This window comes from Protomyctophum bolini (assembly GCF_963924005.1).
Source record: "Protomyctophum bolini genome assembly, chromosome: 6".
Lineage (NCBI taxonomy): Eukaryota > Metazoa > Chordata > Actinopteri > Myctophiformes > Myctophidae > Protomyctophum > Protomyctophum bolini.
In genome coordinates, this window is record NC_137867.1 from 23,579,159 (window position 1) to 23,596,649 (window position 17,491).

Below are 17,491 nucleotides of genomic sequence, written 5' to 3' on the forward strand. Positions count from 1 at the left end.
TGTTGGTGTGAAATGTTGAAATCAACTAAGTCATCAATATATCCTGTTCTTCCAGGGAGCCTGGCCACAGAATGGACTTGACATGGCAGAGCTCGGACTGCCCTCCTTATGGATGTGGATGCAGTGTGTAAGATTACTTCGCCCCCTGTTCCGCTTACAATACAAATTTCATATCATATTTGTGGACAGGATGGTAACATGCTGCACATATTGGCAGAGAGTAGCATATGACATAGTCATATTTCAAATTCATTTTTCAGGATGATTATTATGGAGCAGAAGAAATAGAGAGCCTGAAATCCTTGGTCTCCAGCCTGCACCAGCTGTTGGACCTTTATAGAATGTACAACTGCCGACTGTCTCTCTCTGTGTTTGAGAAGGTGTGTGTGTAAATGAAACATTTCACTTGCAGTCATGAAATCTCTTCCACAAAGAGCAGGGACTTGAATTTGAATTGTTTACTAATATCTCTGTTCATCTTCCCGGTGAATCTGGTAGGGAAGTGTTCGGAATGTGGTGTTTTTCATGCTGGATAAGGTGCCGGCTCCAGAGCTCATTCCCGCCGCAGTGGAGAGCAGCATCCTGCCATATTGCTTAGAACATCAGATTCCTTTTGACGAGTTGCTCCTACAGTATATCAAGGTATTGACCTACCATAGGAAAAAAACATCACACACCAAATTGCCAAAATGATTTTGCTGTAGTGAAGAGATAACATTTTGCTTCTCTCTCTTTGAAACTGATTTAGGATCTGCTGGAGCGCTGCAGTTCACAGACCACAACCCTATTTACAGAGTGGGAGGCTAAAGCAGTGTCTGTATTGGGATGCATGACTGACACTGACGTGAGTTCTTGTTACCACATATGAACAGGAAACATCTTTTTGGCCTCAACAAGACATGACAATTATTAAAACAGTTGATAAAGTTTTAAATGAAGTCCCAATCTCCCATCATTTGAAGTTGTTACAATTTCTGTATTGTGTATAGTTTATGGTGGATGCTGTACTGGAGATCATGCAGAAGGCTGTGGTGCCGTGGAGTGAAGTGGTGGAGACGCTGGTGCAGCAGTACCTGGAGATGGAGGGACCCAAGTATGTCACCTATATGCACTCTGCATGTCATTTTGTAGTAATGTGCAAGTAGCCACTAGATGGTGGATGGTTTACTGTCCCAAACCTTTTCAAGTTCACAAGTAAAAGAGCTACACAAAGTTAACTTCACACAATTTAAAATAGTTAATTAACTGGTCCGAGTTCATAGTTTTGAACTAACCTTTTCCATGTTAACTTAATAGAAGCTCCTGCCCATCCATCCCAGTCCACTTCCAAAACTAAACTGAATTACTGTGTATTATAGTATAGAATAACAGACGGGATTGATTTTAAAAGGAGAACAAGGAAATTATAGGAAAAGAGTAAGTGAATAATGATAGAATAGAAGCACTTATTGGTGCTATGTGCAGGGTTCTTCTAGGTTATAAACCTATATTAACATAATTATATATATATATCTGTATAAAGTTGTTAAGTTACCTGTGTACCTTCCACTTTCCACCTTGTACCTGTTCGCATGAACCTCTGCAACAATCCAACTGATGGTTTAGAGGTGGTACCTCTGTAGAATGGCCGTTGGACCTCCCCTGAGAAAATGGAGGCTTTGCTGTGCTTTCATTACCACTTACTTATAGCAATATTAGATCATCAATCATCGTCAGTGATGACTAGGCGTATCACTGTTGTGTTGTGGGTATTCGGGGAGAGGAGAAGGGGGCCCCGGATAATACAGTAGCACTTGGGGGGGCTCCAATGTCAGGGTTTCTTCTGTGGTATGATGCTTTTCCTGCTGTATGTTTTTGAGGAGCACCCCTTGGTCCATCACATTTTGTTTAACCGTATACCTGTATGTGGATGAATTACATGAAGTCCAAAACTTGTTGGACAACACCCCATCCCTTCTGTCAACAACCTGGCCCCCTTCCATCCAACACCTCATCCCTTCTGTCAACAACCTGCCCCCCTTACATCCAACACCCCATCCCTTCTGTCAACAACCTGGCCCCCTTACATCCAACACCCCATCCCTTCTGTCAACAACCTGGCCCCCTTACATCCAACACCCCATCCCTTCTGTCAACAACCTGGCCCCCTTACATCCAACACCCCATCCCTTCTGTCAACAACCTGGCCCCCTTACATCCAACACCCTATCCCTTCTGTCAACAACCTCGGCCCCCTTACATCCAACACCCCATCCCTTCTGTCAACAACCTCGGCCCCCTTACATCCAACACCCCATCCCTTCTGTCAACAACCTGGCCCCCTTACATCCAACACCCCATCCCTTCTGTCAACAACCTGCCCCCCTTACATCCAACACCCCATCCCTTCTGTCAACAACCTGGCCCCCTTACATCCAACACCTCATCCCTTCTGTCAACAACCTGGCCCCCTTACATCCAACACCCCATCCCTTCTGTCAACAACCTCGGCCCCCTTACATCCAACACCCCATCCCTTCTGTCAACAACCTCGGCCCCCTTACGTACATCCAATATCCATACCAGTGCAACATTTCTTGCCGTTATTTTAGACCACCACTTCAACTTCGACAAACGGATCAGCTCAGTTGTTAAAACTAGCTTCTACCACCTACGCCTACTTGCCAAGATCAAACCCTACCTCCCCCCAAACAATTCGAAACATCCATTCATTCATCTCCTCAAGACTAGACTACTGCAATGCTCTGTACTATGGTATCACCCAATCCTGTCTCAGACGACTAGTACAAAATGCTGCTGCCTGCCTCCTGACCGGTACCAAAAGGTATGACCATATCACACCCGTCTTAATCTCACTCCATTGGCTTCCCATCAATCGATTTTAAGATTATTTTATTCACCAAGTTTAAATCTCTCAACGGCCTGGCCCCCCCATATATGGCCGAACTCATACAGCGCCACAACCCCACCAGAGCTCTGAGGTCTGCGGACCAGTCACTGCTGACCGTGCCAACAACCCCAACCCTCAGAACAAGAGGTGACCGACCGTACCTTTGCGGTGGCAGCCCCTGAGCTCTGGAACAACCTCCCCCCATGTTAAAGCTGCCCAAACCATTGACATTTTCAAATCTTCTTAAAACCCACCTTTTTTCCCTGGCTTTCAATGTGAACTGATTTTAACCTATTTAGGCACTCCTGTACAGTACTATCCATGTCTCTCGCTGGTTTCTATATTCTGTTTTTCTTATTATGCTTGATGTATTCTGTTTTTATCTTTTGTTGTGAAGCACTTTGGTCAACTCTGGTTGTGTTATAACATGCTATATAAATAAAGATTGGTTTGATTTGATTTTTGATTTTTTGATTTTTTGATTTTTTTTACTATCTCCAGACAAGAGCTTCTGAAGGAGAGTTACGGTCTGATGGAGATCAGGAAACTACTCCGAGGCTATGGGATTCGTAACTACAACCTCTCCTCCAACTCTCAAATTATGGTATGATTGATTTACATGTCAATTTAGTGACTTAGCCATTCCATTATTTATTCATCCAGTTACCCATTCATGTAACGCAAGTTACTCTGGTACGATGACAGCCACTTGAATCCATAAAATGACTGTGATTTTTATTTCCCTAGACATTGATTCAATACATAATAAAGCAAGATCTACCATCGTCTTTAGATGACTCCATTAAGTTGGCTGAAGCGTACAAACTTACAACTTCCCAGATACATTATTTGTATCTCATCCAGCTGATTGGCCAAGGCAAGGTATGTTAATCATTATTGATCTTTATTTGTTTTTTTGTTTTTATCAGAAGTTGTGGCCTTGTAGCCTGACTGTGATGAAGTTGTTGTACAGTTTTCTGATTTTGTCTAATGAGAAGCCTGTGCTCCCAAAACGAATTCACTTGGAAGAGCCATATAATCGTCTGAAATCTTAAGAATCTGTTTCTTTAAATTCTTTAGCAGGTATATTTTGATTGGTATGTCTGTTTTATTCAAACAGTCATTCATAGCAACTGGCTAAACTGTGCTACTACCGGTATATTGGGCATTCCTCCAGGAGGTAACATTGTTGTTCCCAACCAGATATGGATATTAATAGGGGAATTTGTGGCCTAGACTGTATCCAGCTAGTCAATTTTGAACGAAAACCAGGTTTATTAGACAGACACAGATATTTATAGTGCTGAATCATAGAAACGAGACGGTAAGATATGAAGATGCACTACATAGGAAGTAGGAACGTGGCATGATGTTCAAGGCTGACCTCACGATGTACACGGCTAGCCTTACTGTCGGCATACCAGGCGGCCCTTATGGGTGCCACCTAACAGGATGCCTCACATATCAAGACAGTACAATGCAGACAGAGAAACATCTCGCTATCAAGCACAATTAGTGATAATCGGCAAACACATCGGTATCGGCCGATTTTAGATGTCTTTAGATTAATCGGCATCGGTTTGATTAATCAATCAGACCGATGAATTAATCAGCCCAAAGTAACTGCTTGAACAGATCTACAAGCTCACAATATTAATATAAAGGTATTAAAGTTAAATCTGAATTGCCTAAGCCTGCAGTGCAGATACCCTGTTACATGTATTTTTCAGAATGAACAAAATTAGTATAATTTTTCAATACAGAATGAGATCGTATCGACATCGGTAATATTGGTTATCGGCCATAACAGAAATTAATTATATCGGATATCGGTCAAAATGTCTCATCGGTACATCCCTAAGCACAATGCAAGCTGCACTGTAACCTATGAAGTACACTGTATCTCAAGTTCAGTACACAGACTTACTAATACTGACTGTATATGGGATGAATCATAACATTGTTCGCAGTCAATTTGGAACGAAAACCAGGATTTAAGCTGTGTGGAGAGCCTGGTGATGCAAGGTTAGCTAGTATCTAATAGAAAAGGGTGTGTTGTTCGCAGAATGAGGCATGCATGACTCTCCTGAAGAAGCTGTCCTCTGCAGAGTTGGAGAGTGTGATAGATCGCCTTACAACCTGGGCTAGACTCCAGCTGGAGGACAAAGATCACATATCCCATGAGGTGGGCAGATGTCATTGCCTGCATATAGATTCTATGACTTGTTTATTTAATGCTGTTTTTGGTGTATTTTCTGTCCTTTTTTAAGATAAAAAAACATCAGTAACATTAATGCTGCAAATCAGCATTTTCACATTCTGTATTTGTTTTTGCATTCCAGAAAAAAATAGATATATTTTGTTTAAGGAAAACGCATGTAGAACATTTATTATTTACCTGGTTGATTTTCACCACCAACAATCAGTCGGACAGAAAACATAGGGTCTGTAAATAGTGAGCAGGGAGCCAATACTGTGTGAAATCATTCATACAACTTAAATGTCTCTTCAACAGCACAAGAAGCATCAAATGGTTATTGCCCAAGTGATGTTGGAAGCATTGAAATACATGCAGATCAACCACATATGTAAGTAGTCTACCTTTATTATAATGCCATTTTTAAGGGGCGCCCCTTCTATAAACAGATTTTGTCTCCACACGTCTCAAGATTTGCAATTGACAATGAAAGGGGAATTCAGGTCAAATGTTCGTTAAATCTTGTCCCCTCAATATTTGCCATTGACAATGAACAGAGAAATTACATCAGAATTTGACTAAATATAACGTAAATTAAACATCAAAACATTTAACGCCATTGACATTGAAGGGGTAGCAAATCGGCTAACCAATCACATGTTTGTGGGAGTGCTAGCCAATAAGGGACCACCTTATGTAGCAATGTCAAATGTCCACTAACATAAATTGATGTAAGATGACAAGAGCGCCCCTCATTTCACACAGTGTGATTATTTTTACTTCAAAATTATATAATTAAATTAATGTAAATGCTATGCTGTACTGTATGCATTGACCCTACATTTTCATATTCCCTGCAGCTGATACACTTAAAAGCCTGGAGTGTGAGAACAATCTAATCATGTTTAAGGCGATCGCCAACCTACAGGTATTGTAAGCTTCTTTTAATCGAACATAATCTTTGAGTCTCTGCCAGGCCAGACGGCTGTATTACTGTACACAAATGTATATTATATACATAACTCTTCGTGATTGAGCACAAAATGCATTTTGAGAACCAATAAATGTAACCATTTCCTAAACCGTTTGCATCTAGGAGCCCTTGTGTATGAAATTTGTCATATTACAAATTCATTTCTACACATTCCAGGAGGACTTTGATATCTTCTTCACTCCCACCAACTATGCTGATCCCAAAGTCCGAAAGCAGATCCAGGAGCATCACATCACTGCCTACGAAACCACACGCAATAGTCGTCTATCCAAGGGGATGGTCACGGCCACCACAGTGGTGGCCAACGATCCTGATGGCAAGACCAAGACGATCTCAACCGAAGCTGGTCTGCGTCGTCTGGGAAGGCAACTGCAGCGCACAGAATCGGAGCTGTGGTCTGACCTGGCCCTACGTGCCCTGGGGGTGGGCAAGGTGGATACGGCCCTTAAGATCCTCAGGTCAGAAAATCATGTGTGGGTGGTTAGGAATCAAGATAAAGAAGCTAGTCCTTGCTATATAATTACTTGCGCAAGCAGAGCGCGCAAGTACCGGTACTAGTTTCGCCCAGGACGATATTCGTTGCACCGCCCCAGCAAATGACGTAATGACTACTTGTGCCTGATACGGCAGTGGTGCCAGATTACATACATGTATACATAGGAGCATTACCTTTAATCCTCCCGACACTAAAACATATGGTCATTACGTCACCATCAAAAACCAATCACACTCTGGCATTGGGTCCTTTAATCCACATCATTACGTCATCATAGTTATACCACTTATACCCTGACGTCATATGCTGGGACGGTGCATACGCATCAAAAGTGGCGCAAAGTAACCACAATATACCGCTAATCAACTTACAAATTACTAGGATGTCTGAAAAAAATTCACTCCTACTCAGTCTGGCTATTTCGGCCAAATCGACCGACGTCCCCCTTTCTCCCCCACTCTACTTGATCATGGTGGCTCCCTGAAAATGGCTCATCTGCCAGCTGATAAAGCGCTGTCATGCAATGACTTTATTTCTCCCGAAACGGAAACAATATATTGCGACCTCTTTCCTTTCTTAGTCAAAGGCTGTTTTCAATTAAATTACTTAGTAAAAATGAGCGAGTTATGATTTAAAGAAAAGAGGGGTGGAGGGAAAAAAAGAACACACAACACACAGACGGCTAGTTAACTAGGCTAGTCTAGCCTGTTGTGTTCTCGCTCAAATACGCTTCCCAGCCTGGAGAATAGACCTTCACCAACACACAACACGTTATTGTATAACAGCCAGAGCCAGGCACATTGCTCAGAGTCAGACGAAATACGACATTAGAGTTATATATTGTCATTTTTATATAGCCGTGCGTGCGTGGAAATCAGTTCCACGTGTCGCTTGTAGAAAAGTGTACAGACAAAGAAGGACGGACAGAACTCTTTTGACTGACAAAGAGCTGGTGATATTTATATGCCAGAATAGGCTGTGGAACAAATTAATCCACAGCAGCAGGCCTACATACGGACCGTTATTTGCAAATTGAATCAGCCTCAGCCCTCATTTATATTATTATATTCGTGTTCACCGTGTTGAGTTTGCAGATCTCCGCACGCCAAGATCACCTTGGACACCATGATCAAGTGGCGGAACAAAAAAACAAAAAGAATAAATTGTGCTATTCTCGGCCAATTTCCTACCGATTGTTCTAATTCCAAATGGCCTTTTTTATGTTTTATTAATGTATTTATATTCCAACCTGTACATATAGATTTAGTGTGATTGAGAAACGTATTGTTTGTGCATGGGACCCGAATGGAAACGAGACAGCAAGGTTTTTCTTCGGTACCGTCCTTTTGGACCAATGCTGTGCTTGACTGTACCCTGTACTGTTTGCATCTAATTGTCTAATAAAATTATCAATCAATACCGCTAATCAATTTACAAATTACATTATACATATACACAGAGTCATTTAGTATTAATATCACTATAGTCCAAGATTAAGTACATTTAAAGCAATTGACAATTTAAAATAATTAATAAAATAATTATACTGTATACGTGATTGTTTATACACCTTTTTTTCATCGGATATCGATTTATTTTTCTTTGAGAAACTAAAAAGGGATCCAGAATAATTCTAAATCGATAAAACTATTTCTTTTATAGATAGAAACTTGTACCATACTTCATAATACTACTTTTTTACATGCATAAAGTAGGTAGGTAGCAAATAGCTAAACCTAATAATTCAACATTTCAAACGTTCCTTCACAGAGAAGCTGAGATTTGACAGTTTGTAGCGGTCGGCGGTACTTGCGAGCTCTGCTTATATATATACTTTTTTTTGCAAGTGCCTACTTGCTTGTTTCACACTAGTAATTTTGGCCTACTAGTGTGAAACAAGCAAGTTTACAAATAGTAAAATCAACGGGAAGTTGACATAAGGCTTTCTTTTAAGGCCTTTTCAGGCGGGGAGCGAAATGTGGATTAGTGATAGACTTCACTATTAATGATTGATTTTTTGAATGAAATGGCTCATGTCTTGTCTGTTGTATTCTACCCTAACAGTGAGCTGTATGAGCACCACTGTAATCCCAGTACAGGAAAGGTACTGTTCACTGCTGCCCAGAGGCTGTGTCAGATGTTAAATGATGATGCGCCCATGGTGATCTCTGATGACCTGGACTTGCCAGCTGTCACCCACAACCTGGCCTGTCAGGCTGTAACTGTGTGCCACTCAGGTAAAATTTTGTGGTCAAGTATACTGCTAAAAGGTTGAAAGTACACCGGGCATCTAAAAGTCCAACTAGCCAAATGCCTTGTTAAAAAGAAAAGTCTTAAGTCCCCTTTTAAAAGCGTCCACGGATTGGTTCTCAGGTGGTCAGGGAGGGCATTCCACAGCCGAGGAGCAGCTGAGCAGAAGGCCCGGTTCCCCATGGTGCAGAGTTTTGTTTTTGTGGTTTTGAGTGTGTTTGAATTTACAGAGAGGAGGGAGCGGGTGGAGGTTGGGCGTTCAATGAGTTCCTTCAAATAGGAAGGGGCGTTGCTGTGGATGCACTGATGGGTGAGGAGGCAGACCATGTATTCTATCCTGAAGGAGACAGGAAGCCAGTGAAGGGAATGGAGTATGGGTGTGATATGTTCGTATTTCCGCACTCTCATCAGGATCCTAGCAGCACTGTTCTGGATGTACTGGAGCCTCTGGATGCTCTTGCTAGGGATCCCGGTGAGAAGTGCGTTGCAGTAGTCAAGCCTCAAGCCTTGAGGAGATAAAGGCGTGAGCAAGTTTTTCTGCATCAGGCAGGGTGAGTGTGGCATGGAGTCTGGCTATGTTTCGGAGGTGAAATAATTAGGTTTTGCAGAGGTGTTTGATGTGGGGGTTAAAGGTCAGGTGGGGGTCCATTTTTACACCCAAGTTGGTGACTACAGGTGAGAGGGGGAGGTCCTGGGTGGAGAAGGTGATGCTGGTTATTGGGGATGATTTGACCTGGTGTGGGGTGCCGATTAGAATGGCCTCTGTCTTGGAGCTGTTTAGTTGTAAGAAGTTGTCAGTCATCCATCTCCTCAAGGCAGGTGGTCAGTTTGGTTGATGGTGACGACAGGGGGGCAGAGGGGAGTGGGACAGTCCTGAGGTAGAGTTGGGTGTAGCATCAGCGTAGCAGTGGTAGGATATCCCATGCCGGCTGATGAAACGACCAGGGGGGAGCATGTAGAGAGTGAAAAGGGTGGGACCGAGGACGGAACCTTGGACCCTGTCACCACAGGTGACAGGGTGTGATCGTGAGTGAACACCTCCCAGGGAGACACGCTCGGTTCTGTCTGTGAGATATGAGGTGAACCAGTTTAGTGCAGTGTCGGTGAGTCCTATGGTGGAGTGGAGTCGGTTGAGGAGAATGGTATGGTCGACTGTGTCGAATGCGGCTGACAAGTCCAGGAGGATGAGGAGGAGGTCATTGGCACATCCAGACTTGCCTACCTTAACCTGAGTTTCATTTTTTTCATATTTTTGGGGCTTTTATTGCCTTTTATTTTATTGAATGTTGAGTACAGTAGACTGACGCGTAAGAGAAATGGGGAGTGACACGCAGCAAATATGTCAGGCTGGATCAACAGCCTAGGCGCCCGGGCGACTACGCTAGCAGTCCAGGCCTTAACCTGAGTTTCTGTGATTGTGCTTGTTTATTATTCAGAGAAAAGTAACTGATATCAGTGTAGTCTGGACACACTGTCAACCCTTTAGTATAGTAAATATGTTATACAGAAAAGAGAAGGAACACTATTATAAACGAGTTAACACAGGATCAATGGTACATTTCATTGTACCACCTGGTGTTAACATTGTGAGCACTGAGCGGACACCAACACACAAGGCGAGATCATATTGGGCCGTTTATTAGGATAAGTTAAATGCAAACTAAAAAATGTCTTTAAACAACAGAACTCCGCCTCTTCTCTGCCACCCGCCACACGGGCAGGATAGGCGGTTAGTTAGGGTCCTTTTCCCTAACTGGGCTTAGTGCGCCCTAATATATAGATCACACTCTGTCCCCGGGATTGACAGGTACTTCTTTCCCTGTGTCAATATTCCCCCGGGGAAGTGGAAGTCTCGTCGCTATTCGTCCAGGGCAGCGGGTTACCTATAGAGGAGGAGAAATACAGACTTTTACTATGACGCTCATATTAATGTGGATATGCCTGGTGTGAGAGGATGGGTGAGATATCGCTTACCGCCAAGCATGCCCGAACTGTCCCTGTCAGTAGTCAATGGGGAATGAGCGCAGAAGTAGTCAGTCCTTCCCTTTTAACCTTCCCTGGAAGGTGGTGTAGGCGCGTGCACTTGGCCTTGAGCCAATAGGTAGGCGGGATAGTATGTCTGCTCAATGACGAGGCCGAATAGGCGTGTTCTTCTTGGCTGCGTTCTGCCTCCTCCCCACTGGCTGTCTGGGCTACTACTATGCTCACCTGGCGGCTGGTTGCCTAGTGACACCCCACAACATTATGATTAATGAAGCTGAACCTGAGCAATTGAATTCCAAACTTTTGTTGGATATAAATATATTGTTCTCAAGCAACCGGTAAAAAGACACAGATGTGTACATGACATAAACCTGTACATGGTTACAGAAAATGCCTAGTGCTCAAATTATTAAGCATTTTTTAACAAACATAATGCCTGAAAGGAAAATGTGAAAATGGTTTCAGACCTCCTGCTGGATTGTTTGGAGCTGTGTAAGTGCACACGGACAGCGGTGGATGTCTACAATCAGTGTCAGTTATCAGACAACTATGGTTTCATACCCAAGGTCTGTATCTCAGCCTCCAATTTCTTACAACACTGTGTCCAAATGATGGCCTGGCCCTTTGCATGATCTTTAAGTGGTGTTCACTGCTAATGTTTAATGGACCTCCCGGTCCTTCACTAGGGACCGGGAGGTCCAGGCGAGACTGATTCATCGTTCATCTGTGCATCCATGTTATAGGTTTTAACACCCCTCACACACACACAAAAACAGTGATAGTGACATCCCAATATCATCGCCTCCCCTCCCCCTTTATCATACAGAACCACAGCTGTGGGGGCGACTTCAGTTCAGGTGGATCACCACCCATCACCACCCACCAGGCATACTTAAAGGACCACTTTTCAACCTATCTTCATATAACAGGTCCTCACTAATAATCATGATAAAATGGCACAATTTCTTTCTACTGTGTCTGTGTCTCATAGGAGGGCTGTGGGCAGTTCATAAACCCGTCCACCAGTGACATCATCGTTAGGCAGAATATTTTTAAACAATATTTTTTACAAAAATGTTAAGATTTTAATTATCATGAAAACGATGGCTTCCATTTTCGCATTGCAACTTATCAGAACAAGAAAGCCTGAAGTTTCTATTAGCTTGGATTCCTCATTGATGATGTCACTGGTGGACGGGTTTCTGAACTGCCCACAGCCCTGCTATGAGACACAGACCGAGTAGGAAATAAAAGTGCCATTTTATCATGATTGTTAATGAGGTTCTATTATGAAGATAGGTTGAAAAGTGGTGAAGTGTTCCTTTAATGGGGGGGCGTGTCCACATTAAAAAAGTACAGTATTAGTTTGTTTTTAACAGTTCTTCTTCCTTATATAATGATCATGTTTTAGGGTGGAAATCACGGCACCACATCTTTAAAGTCGATACCTTTATTTTATCGCAACACAAATATGAAGCCTACCCCCCCAAAACAAACTCAAAGAACTATACACTTTTGAGTGTGTAGTACTTGCAAAGTTCAATCCATTTTACATGCTCAAATCTACACATTCTAAATAAAAAGTAAAGTCTGTTTTTAATAGTTTTAAATTGTACATTTGTTCAAAGGATGCAACATTGGAAGCAGAAAATGATGCTTATTCCAGTTTCCAGGATCTTTTTAAAGAGGATTGCATTGTTCTGGACCCAGTATCTGTACTACCAGTGCAGTATGAGATCACCAACAGCTTGGTGCCTGTGTCACCAGGTAAACAAAATATATTTTTGCATTTTAGTGCCTGGATTTGTGACATTGTTAACTGGTTTATTTAGATGGTATGCAGTTGAGTTCCATTATTTATTTATTTATTTATTTATTTATTGCAGATAACAAGCTCTATCCGTTGGACTGCTCTTGTCTGTCGCAGTGTTCTTTTGCAGATGGTAACTACTTAAAATTACTTACCGTATTTTTTGCTTGGCAAAAGTTGTGAGCCTTAGTTTTTATGTTGGATCATACCTGTCCCTCCTATAGGTTCAAACTTCCTGAGGCCTCTCCTGGGTCCCCTGTCTAACATGTTGCAGATGCTACAGGAGTGCAGTCAGTTGGAGCTGGCCCTTAGAGTACTGGTCAACTCCTATGGCATCTGCTTGCAGCATGTTACTTCCAACATAATGGACCCTAAGTTCAGCACACGGGTATAACATGCAGCAGTATCACAGTTGTGGTCATACATGTTGTGGCATCTGGACAAATATCTATGGGTATTGAATTATGTCCTTTTTCTTTCAGCTTTATGGTAAGGACAAACTTTTCCAGTACTATAATTGCGTGCAAGATCTACAGAAAACAACATTATCCTCTCTCAATGTGGTTGCTGTGGGCCTCTTGAACAAGGTGAGTTCACCTGTGATCTTGTGAAAAGCTTTCATTAGAATTTGTCACTTTATTTTATCTTTCTATATATTCCTTTGTTTGAAGGTATTGAACTGGAGAGTGGTGGATTGTGACTTGGCTATTGGACTCTGCACTCTTCTATCCAAGGCCGAAGTCTTCAAAATACTTTGGAAGATTATTGACAGCACCTGGCAAAACTACAGCAAAATCTTGGTATGATGAAATGGTTATGTTTTTTCATACACAAAGGAAATTAAATGTTATGTTATGTCATAGATCAAGTTCACATGCTAACACATACAACATAGTAAAAATAATCACACCACACAGGAATTAAATGACAAAATAACGCTATTTTTGTCGTTTTATTGTTGAAATCCTCAAATCTATAAACAGTGGAGTGCAATATTAAGTTTGTTCAAGTATGTTCTTTTACATTTTCAAGATGATCAAACGGAAAAGAATTCTTGCTCTGCTGCCTTCTTCAAAGGCACAGCCCCTGAAAAAGGCAGCAGAGCCAGTGGCTATTTGTGTACATCCTCTTGTAAAAATCCATATTCAATTGATTTCTGTCTGTTTTAATAGAACATTTTTAGACATCAATTATTTTTTTCCAGTTCACTTTAGTTCCATAGACTGTTAATATAATAAAGGGATAGTTACATTTTAGATTTGGATTTGATATTGCACATCTCACTCCATTCTCACTCCAGTCTGCACACAATCACTTAGAAATGTCAAATTGGACGTTTGTTAGCATTTTCTAGTGGGAACAAATGGAATACACATCCTATTTAATTTTTTATGTAATCCACTTTTCATTTTCTAATGCAGGCTGTGGCCATGGTTGGAGCGCATCTCTGCCACTTGTATGGAGAGGAAGAGGAACAAGAGAAGTTTCAGTCAGTCATCACAGATGCAGAGTGGGGCATCAAGCTGGGCAAATTAGGGGTTTGTATTGTGGATGAAATTCACAGTTTAATATTCACTTGTTGTCACGGAAACGGTTGACAGTATGGCGTTACATCACTATAAAGTATGGCGCATAAAAGCATTCAGCAATAATAATACTACAAGTACGTATTTCATACTATATAATAGAGGGTATGCGCATGCATGAAGTGAATGGGAAATCGAGTGGAAAAGTGAGTTTAATGTCTGTCGTTTAACATTGTCTAATGCAATAAAATAGGACCTTTCTGTTTGGATGTATGGGCTGTTAAGGCCAGAAAATAGTGTTTTTCCACTCGGTAGACGTTCCCTCATAACTTCGGGTATGATGATGTCACACGCATACCCTCTATATAGTATCTCATACTACAAGTAAGTATTTGGAATCATATAAGAAGGAGGCACCTAGCTAACACTGGGCTCAAGCTTACTGACTAGTTCATACAGTTCCCTCCCCCTAGCACCTAAGGAAAGGTACAGATCCCATAGGGTCCACGAATAGGACTACAAGGTCCAAAAAACAGGAATAACCTCTACTGACGATCTTCTCTACAAACATAGAGAGATCTCGATTACAACGTGCTTTCATATGCAGTAATTTAACATAAACTGGCTGCACTGTTGGACCCAGCCGCAAGCTGTCTTTCTCAAACTTAAAGACAGGGCAACATATTTGCCCTATGTACATGTAGATATAGATTTCAGAACATTACGTTAAGTAGCATCAGTTAAGTCATTAATTCAGTAATTTCCATGTATTTATATTAAAATAAATCACACCTGTGTGAAATGAGGGGTGCTCTTATACATCATCCAATACAAAAAATGTATACTTCCTACTTCCTCATGAATTAATTTGTCAACTTATGTTATTATCTTTTAACCATGATACAATGTTAAAGAAATATTCAATGTATTTTATTTATATATATATATATCGAAAAGTCGATTTGCTTGTCCACATTTGACGTAAATTATTTGTCGATGGCAAATGTGACACGTGTTTGGACGAAAAGCTGTATATAGGCAAAAAGCAACTGATATTATTGTTGAGATATGGACATAGCATAAATATCAGAAGTTTTTTACTGTTGCCCTTCATTTAACCACATGTCTTTTCCTGTTTATAGATATCCATTCAGTCTGTTTTCCGCCAGCACCCAGAGATGAAAAGTGCTCTGATCCCAGTTCTGGTGAAGAACATGAGCATCACACCTGACATCATCCTCCAGTACTGCAGGTCTGCTGGCCAACACAGTTTGTACATTGGTCTTCTTCACAACTGTATTGGACTAGAAACTCTAGAAACTCAATTCTAGTTCCACGCGTCATTGGCTCCCTTGCAACGTTGTCACCTATGCCATGTTGCACAGCAAATTGTAGTGAGCAATGAAGGTGTTGGTTTTCGCCATGCATCCAGGTAGTAGCAGCAAATGCCAAGTGTGTGAGGTCGGCTAAATATTGGGCAACAGCAACAATATTTAATAATCAGACCTGTGTGAAGTGGGCACTCTTATCATACATCATCATATTCCGGCCAATCACAATTGGCGTCCTCACTTTTTCTACATGCATGCATACATACATACATACATAGGGACACGCATTGCTGTTTATTGGAGTGGCTGAACCACTGAAGACAGTGGGGAATGAAAGCATAGACGTGATTGCTTGTTTCTGGCTCAGAGCTGAAATCTGGCAGCAAAGATAGCCTACCTGTTTGCGTGAGGGACGGATTGATTAAAGTATTTTTTTCTAGTCTGCACTATGCAGAATGGGAACATTTAAATTGGAATGAAAGCACAACTCACTACAAAACCTGTTGCTGTGGACGACAGTCCCTGTCTGTGTCGCGGTCCAAAGCGCAGGCATATTGTGTGGGGCAGGTGTGCGAGTTGCGCAGCCACTCCAACATGGCGGTGTTACGGGTAAATTGGTGACCTGGTGAAATATGCCACGATCAGAAGCGCGGCGTGGTGTTGATGACGTTCTGTCTGTGGCGCAAAAGTGGTAGCTGTAATGTGCCTGAATGATATATTTTTTTAACTGTACAGTAGGCGAAGACGTAGACGGAGGGATGATAAGTCTAAAACCTTGTCAGAGTACTTAACAATGGTTGTGGAAGTGAGTGTGCTGAGAGAATGTGTACCAAAGCTCCATAGAGGGGGTGGTCTATTGTAGAAAATATGTGTATTGCCATCATGTTATCCCTGCGTCTTGTAACAGAGCTGTGGGCATGACAGTTGATGCTGTTGACTAAAATGATCACTGGGAGTTGCTGCATGCATCAAGTACTTACAGTAGATTAGATTTACACGTTCTCCTTTGCTTCCAACAGCACCTTTGGTCTGGATCGAGATAGCGTGATCAACCGCTACATCACAACCCTGTTGCTGCTACAGGAGGAGGACGAAGACACTGGAGCAGCTGGTGATCCTGGGTTAGGCCTGGAAGAGGTGCCGTCTCTGAGCCATGCGGATGCCCTGGAACGGGTCCTGCAGATCATTCCCATGCTGCAGAGCACCACCAACCTCACCGACAGCCTCAGTGCTGCCATGCTCAAGGTCTGTTGTTGGGAGATTATTCTACTGCTAATGTGTTTGCTTGTTCTTCTTATTAACTGAATTAGTTCATTTAGCCTTCATTAGACTATTGATCTAGATTTATGTCAGCCTTTTTTGTAGATGGTGCTTGTAAAATATATATATATTTTTTTGATCAAGCCCTGTTGCATGCTTATGTGATGCTTTTGGATAATGACTGTATTTATTATTTTCCATTATGAAAAATGCCTTGCTTCTGCAGCTCAGTCCCTATAACTATGAGAGGATTGAAGTTGTGCTCAAGATCATACAGACAGCTGGTGAGAATGTCCCCAGCTTCTCAGTTAGTCAGGTGTGGATTATTTTTTCTCAGAAATTAGTACACTTAATCACTTGATGTCTTTACAAAAACAATTTATAAGCAATTGGTGTCTTAACCATCTGCAGGCAATGGGACTCGTTCAACACCTGAAGTCCTACAAGCGTATCTCGCCTCCTTCAGACATAGAGAGCACCTATCTTTTGGATAACGGCTTGGAGTCTACTCCTCTGTCCAAAAGCAGATTGCCTGTCCACCTGCTTATGCAGACCAATCATTTCTGGAAGATCATCTGTGAGTACCGGTACACTAGTTACCTAAAAGACTGCTGCTTTAGCTTTTTTAGAACATCATCCTTTTATTTATCCCCTTTTGCCTTATTTTAATACATGTCTGACATTAACACTGTAACAAATTTATTGTATTGTGTTGCAGTGCACGGCACAGTGATCCTCGTTAGTTTCGTTATGA

General features: G+C 41.8%; 1 protein-coding gene across 1 annotated transcript in view; it reads left to right on the forward strand.

Annotated features, from left to right (window-relative positions):
- kntc1 (kinetochore associated 1) overlaps nucleotides 1–17,491 on the forward strand; it is a 42,969-nt gene that overhangs the window by 11,724 nt on the left and 13,754 nt on the right. The window contains exons 22-44 of the mRNA XM_080766996.1: nucleotides 56–127; nucleotides 261–380; nucleotides 499–642; nucleotides 749–844; nucleotides 990–1,093; nucleotides 3,392–3,494; nucleotides 3,638–3,772; nucleotides 4,956–5,075; nucleotides 5,406–5,478; nucleotides 5,948–6,015; nucleotides 6,238–6,539; nucleotides 8,642–8,814; nucleotides 11,276–11,376; nucleotides 12,439–12,577; nucleotides 12,697–12,753; nucleotides 12,845–13,008; nucleotides 13,103–13,207; nucleotides 13,292–13,420; nucleotides 14,042–14,158; nucleotides 15,289–15,398; nucleotides 16,497–16,722; nucleotides 16,964–17,053; nucleotides 17,149–17,314. Coding sequence (XP_080623122.1) covers nucleotides 56–127; nucleotides 261–380; nucleotides 499–642; nucleotides 749–844; nucleotides 990–1,093; nucleotides 3,392–3,494; nucleotides 3,638–3,772; nucleotides 4,956–5,075; nucleotides 5,406–5,478; nucleotides 5,948–6,015; nucleotides 6,238–6,539; nucleotides 8,642–8,814; nucleotides 11,276–11,376; nucleotides 12,439–12,577; nucleotides 12,697–12,753; nucleotides 12,845–13,008; nucleotides 13,103–13,207; nucleotides 13,292–13,420; nucleotides 14,042–14,158; nucleotides 15,289–15,398; nucleotides 16,497–16,722; nucleotides 16,964–17,053; nucleotides 17,149–17,314 — 2,914 coding nt within the window. The remainder of the gene's footprint in view (nucleotides 1–55; nucleotides 128–260; nucleotides 381–498; nucleotides 643–748; nucleotides 845–989; nucleotides 1,094–3,391; nucleotides 3,495–3,637; nucleotides 3,773–4,955; nucleotides 5,076–5,405; nucleotides 5,479–5,947; nucleotides 6,016–6,237; nucleotides 6,540–8,641; nucleotides 8,815–11,275; nucleotides 11,377–12,438; nucleotides 12,578–12,696; nucleotides 12,754–12,844; nucleotides 13,009–13,102; nucleotides 13,208–13,291; nucleotides 13,421–14,041; nucleotides 14,159–15,288; nucleotides 15,399–16,496; nucleotides 16,723–16,963; nucleotides 17,054–17,148; nucleotides 17,315–17,491) is intronic.